This window comes from Tupaia chinensis, unplaced genomic scaffold (assembly GCF_000334495.1).
Source record: "Tupaia chinensis unplaced genomic scaffold, TupChi_1.0 Scaffold000330_1, whole genome shotgun sequence".
NCBI classification, from domain to species: domain Eukaryota; kingdom Metazoa; phylum Chordata; class Mammalia; order Scandentia; family Tupaiidae; genus Tupaia; species Tupaia belangeri.
In genome coordinates, this window is record NW_006159824.1 from 1,124,005 (window position 1) to 1,129,857 (window position 5,853).

The 5,853-nt window shown below is 49.6% G+C and overlaps 1 protein-coding gene across 1 annotated transcript in view; it reads right to left on the minus strand.

The window, feature by feature from the left end:
* Window positions 1-577: 577 nt before the first annotated feature.
* CHRNB1 (cholinergic receptor nicotinic beta 1 subunit) overlaps window positions 578-5,853 on the minus strand; it is a gene marked incomplete in the record, with an annotated part of 12,213 nt that continues 6,937 nt past the window's right edge. Inside the window, 5 exon segments of the mRNA XM_014589071.2 lie at window positions 578-1,248; window positions 1,559-1,706; window positions 2,029-2,201; window positions 2,691-2,914; window positions 5,382-5,591. Coding sequence (XP_014444557.1) covers window positions 1,108-1,248; window positions 1,559-1,706; window positions 2,029-2,201; window positions 2,691-2,914; window positions 5,382-5,591 — 896 coding nt within the window.

The window sequence follows — 5,853 nt, forward strand, 5'->3', positions numbered from 1 at the left end:
GGGGGGGCATCAGAGAGCATAACAGTTACATTGCTGGACCCACATGGCTGACCACAGTTTGAATCCTGGACCCAATGGCTTGAAAATGATGCCAGGCACATGTGCATGCGTGCCTAAGATCCCAAGAGGAGAATGGAGAAGTGATTGCGGTATGGCCATTCCCCTGGCAGGTGATTTCCCACTGTCCCTCTCACTGTCTCTGTCTCTTGGTCTCTCCCTGGTGAACTCATGCACCCTAAGGTAAAAATCTCTAAAAAAAAAAATTTGAAATCCATGTAGTGTTTCATAATACACATTTTCCATGAACTCTTTGAAGATTCCTAATATGTCCATTTATTTACTTATTTTCTTCATGACAGGGAGACAGACAAGCACCCCCAACAGGGTCTTCACCCACCATCCAGCTCCCAGCCTCAGACAGCCAGGATCATGGAAATGCATGTTCTCAGAATATACAGGGAGACTGCAGGACATGAACCCGGACCCTACCTCAAGTGGGAAGCATGTGGCCTCAGCATCAGCAAGCACTGTTACCGCTGTGCCACTGTGGCTGGCCACAAATGTATCTTTTTAGAAATAACTTTTTTGTTTGTTTAATCCTAAAGATGCCACTCATTACAAAACATAGTAAGTTACAGGAAAGTAAAAACAGAAGAAACGACCACTAATCCCAACATGCAAACATAAGCACAGTTAATTGGTGTATTTCCTTCCACATGTTCTCCCTACTCATTTAACAATGCTGAACACTTCCTAGAGGTAAGGACCTATGTGAGATGCTTACGCTATTACAGTGAACACATTTCTTACCCTCACAAGGCTTACAATCTAATTCTTTGTTCTATTTCACTGGGGACAAGATGCTGCTATCCAAAGGAGCTTCTTCAAGAACCCAAAGAGTAAATAAGCTGAAAGTGCATTTCAGGTGGGTCCAAGACACCCAACTACCCAGTCCTCAGTTCCACCTCAGCACCCTCCCCAGACATGAAATAAGATGGCTGGATTCCCAGTGAGAGTGAAGAGGCAGAGGAGGACAGGCCTTGAGTGAGAGTATTGCTGAACTCTGAGTTCAACTGGCCGAGGATCTGGGTCTCAGCCCTCCACACCTCAAGGAAAAGGGTCGGCAGGGGGCAAGTGGTAAGTGGCGTCCAGGAAGATGACGAGGGTCCCCACGCTGGTGAAGATGATGAAGGTCCACAGGAAGAGGCGGTCCACTACCATGGCCACAAACTGCCAGTCCTCCTTCAGCTTGGGGTAGGCAGAGGGAACTTCCTGAGCTCCAGGCCCAGCCCCCCAGTGAAGCCTGCCCCCACAGCTCCCACCCTGCCCAGGTCCTCCTACCAATAGTCTGACACCAGCGTGGGCAGCTAGCTCCACAGAAGAGCTAGACCGCAGGTGGTGAATAAGCAGTGAAGGGTAACTTGGAAAGCAGGGAGGGGGGATAGAAAGAGGCAAACTTCCAATCAGAACCAAAAGCGAGTGCTAGGGGCGGGGCCTGAATTTGAGGGCGGAGCCAAGTCCCCGAGGCCCCTCCCTGCCCCGCCTTCATTGGACTTACCGCGTCGTAGTCCTCCTGTTCCTGCAGCTGTTGAGCGATGTAACTGATGGAGGAAACCACCTCCCGTAGCTCGGGAGGCAGACCCGCAGCCCGGTTGGGACCATCGATAAATCGCCGCAGGTCCGAGGCAGGCGATTCAGGTTGGAACCTGGAAAAGGTGTCGCCCGAGGCGCAAAGACACACAACCCCTGCCGGTGAACTAGGCCTCGCTCCAACTGTTTTGTCCAACAACCTGCCAGTTCTGAAAACTGAGACAGCCTTCCAGCTCCCACCGCCAGCCGCGGCGACCTCTCCCACCTTACGAACCTCTAAGCGTTAGTTCACCTTCCAGCTGACTGAGCAGCAGAGAGATGCTCCCGTGATGCTCAACAGCAGCATCTCCCCAGAGCGCCAGCCGCCTGCTTCTGCACAGACTTCTGGGAATTGTAGTTCCCTCTCCCTTCTACGTGGGTGATGGGTGTAGGTCCTACCTGTTGGGTTTGGGGAAGAGAAAATCATTTGGCGGCTTCCGGATGAAATATTCATCTGTTCCACGACCCCAGCCACTTCCTGTAGAAGAAGAGTGAAGAGGCTCTGGCATCTGGTCTCTCTCAGGTTTGGGTCTCTTCAGACCCAGGCACCGGGGAAGCTTATGGATGAAAATCTGCAGAATAGAAGAAGAGATATATTGGAGGGGACTTTTCAAGCCAGAAGAGAAGCAGACAGCCACCCCCACCACAGGTGCCTTGTGCATAGCGTGTGAGCACATGGTTCCGCAGAGCTACACAGACAGGGGAGACAACCACACAAGAGCTCTTTAGTGAGTTGGGATACATCCCAACTGGAAAGAGGTTCTGAGGGCTCCCAACTTAATAGTACTTAACCCAGAGAATGTTTCCCTGGGACCCGAGATGGGCAATTTTGATGAAGGGAGTATGGGATCTCTGGAATGACAATGATGGGAGAGCAAAAAGAATTGTGCAACATTCCAACACCCAACAGTCTTTGGCACTTCCACACTCTATAGCCAGCTACTCTTAGTGCTAAGGTCTGTAAAAGGGAATGGGGTTGGTGGGAAGGAGGAGCGAAATCTGGACAAAAAGCAAAATACTAGAATTGAGCATGAGCACATATTGGAAGAGGTCTCTCTTACCTGACGAACCCACAGGGGCATTTGGTGGGTATGGGGTGAGCGGTGGTGCAGGTTGAGGACCACAACACTAAGGATGACCGAGAAGGTGACGAGGACCATGGTAAACATGAGGTATTTGATAATGATGGGGACGGACAGAGAGGTCTCAGGCACTTTATCTGCCAGTAGCAGCAGGAACACAGTGAGAGTCAGCAGGGCAAAGATGGAGAGTCCCATCTTCTCTCCTTGGAGGGCAGGGGGGAAGGCAGAAGGATTAGCTTTACCAGAAGAAACCGTACGGCATAACCGGTGATGCTGTTTCCAGCCCACTTGAGCACAAGCTTTCAGAAGGGCCATCTGCATGGAAGCCACATTTGTATTTGTACCTCTCAGCCTGGTCTTCTCTCTTGAACTCCAGACTCATATCCACCTGCCCAATCAACCTCTCCATGTGGATGTCCAATAGACATTTCCAATATGACAAGTCCGGGACCATAATGGCTATGTCACTAGACTCCCATGTAGTCGACCATGGTTCAAGTCCCGGACCCGGTGGCTTAAACTCATGCCGGGCGGGTGTGCGTGTGTGCCCAAGATCCCGAGAGGAGAATGGAAGAGAAGGGATTGCAGCGTGGCCATCCCCCCTGGGGGGTGATTTCTCGCTTTCTGTCTCTCCGTCGCTGTCTTTCTGGTGAGTACACATGCCCTATAGCAAAAATCTCTCCAAAAAAAAAAAAAAACCCAAAAAACAAATGTGACAAGTCCAACCCTAATTCTCTCAGCACCAAAGCAGCGCTCCACGGGCTTCCCCATCTCACAGATGACAACTCCACCTTTCCTGAGGACTTAAGCAACTCTCTCTCTCTCTCTTTTTTTTTTTAATTTTAAGTATGGTATAGGGCACATGCAACTGCCAGAGAGAAATCACTCCCTGGGGTGGGGGTGGGGGTAGCCATGCTGCAATCCCCCTCCTGTCTCCTCTTGTGATTTTGGGCACTTATGGACATGCACCAAGTGTGTTTTTCAAGTCACCGGGTATGGGACTTCAACCAAGTAGTTGCCCATGTGGGATCCAGCCTCCTTAACCTCCAAGTCACTTGCTGGCCCTCAAGCAACTGTTATCTCTCTCTCTCTCTTTATATATATTTACATATATAGATATAGATATATAGATATATAGATATATATACTGTTTCCCAGAACATATCCAATCCACATCTAATCCATAGCAAACACTACTGGCTATACTTCAAAATATATCCTGAAACTGATGGCTAACCACATTCTACTACTAGCACCCTGGTCCAAACCATGTCAGGTCTGAACTGTTGTACAGGCCTCTTAATTGGTTTCTTTGCTGTATCCCACCCCACCCCTGCCACCTCCTGACTGTTCTCCACGGAGAAGCCAGACTGGTCTTGTTGAAATATAACTTAGATCATACCATTCTGCCCAAAACCTTTCGGTGGCTCCTCATCTCTTTCACTGTAAAACCAAAGTCTTTACTACAGTCCACAGCCTTCCCCATTAGCTCCCTGGCCTCATCTCCTACCGTCTCCCCCTTGCTTGCTTCATTCAGCTGCATTGGCCTCCTCCCTGTTTCTTGCATATATTAATACAAGCCACCCTCCTACCACAGAGCCTTTACATCTGTTTTCTATGCTTTGCACATTCTTCCCTGCCAGAGTGGTTCTCTTACCTCCTTCAAGCCTTTGCTTAAATGTTCCCTTTTCAATGAGGTATTTACTGAAGTCTTACTTTTGTTATTATTATTTTAATTGCCAGAGGGTGAATACACTTGCAGAGAGACAGAGAAAGGGAGAGGGAGAAAGCACGCCCCATGGGATGTGGTCATGCTGCGATCCCTTCTCCATTTCTCCATTCTGCTGGGATTTGGGGCATGTGTGCACCCATGTCTGCATGTTCTCCAAGCCACCAGATCCAGAACTCAAACTGCACAGTCAGCCACGTGAGATTCAGCCAACCCAACCCCACCATGCTACCTGGCTGGCCTAGCATAGTTTCTAAAAAAAAAAAAAAATTAAAAAAAATGTTTTTGACCAGACACACACACACACACACAGAGAGAGAGAGAGAGAGAGAAAGAGAGAGAGAGAGAGAGAAAGTGAGAAAGCAAGCCACCAGGTCCAGGACTTGAACTGTGGTTGACCATGTGGGAGTCTAGTTTCTTAACCACCATGCCATCTGCCAGCCCCTGGCATAGTTTTTTAATTCTGTCAATCCTCTAAATAATCCTGTACAGTGGGGACAATGATAGTTCCCATTTCTGGATCAGGAGGCTGAGATACAGCGTCACCCTGTGGCTACATCGTGTTGCCTCCTAGAGAAATGTTGGTTATTTCCCAGGGGAAGGAGATAAGGGCCTACTGGATGTCAGAAGAGAGGAGGGAGGTTTGCTAGGCATGGGGAAAGGAAAGGGAGAGCTGTGTAAGTCTGGAGGTTTGTAGGTCAGAGGGGTGGAGGTTCCATGGATGACAGGGTAGGACTCTAAGGGGATGTCACTGGGTGGAGAGAAACCAGCAGTAGATTGGAAGTGCAGCCTCTGAGTTTGGGTCCGCTTAGTGGGAGGAAAAGTCTGGGTGCCATTTTTGGAGCCCAATCCATGATGGTTTATCTAGACAGGAAAACCTCCTGGATTAGAATAAAGAGGAAAAAGCTGAGCGAATGATAAGGACCTCACCCCGCCCTTACCTGCATCCGGCGGCAGGTAGAAGACAAAGATGGCTAGGAGAGTGATGAGGATGCAAGGGGCAATGACGTTGACCAGGTAGAAGAGAGGTTTCCGGCGGATGATGAGGTAGAAGGTGACTTCCTGGCGCTGTCCTTCCCTTCCTCCCCTAGGGTCCCCAGGAGGCTGGATTAGCCGAGAGGGCTTGTGGATAATCTCCCATTGGCCATTCTCTGGGGTGGGGCAGAAGAAGAGAACACAGATGTGGGAGCCACCGTGGTCAGTACGAGGTATGGCTTGCTCTGGCCCATCCTAGACCTGAGGGTCTAGTGTGATTTATTTATTTATTTTTTTTTTGGAGAGGTTTTTGCTATAGGGTGCGTGCGCTCACCAGAAAGACAGAGAGAGACAGAGAGATAGAAAGCAAGAAATCACCTCCCAGGGGGGATGGCCATGCCACAATCCCTTCTCCTCCATTCTCCTCTTGGGATCTTG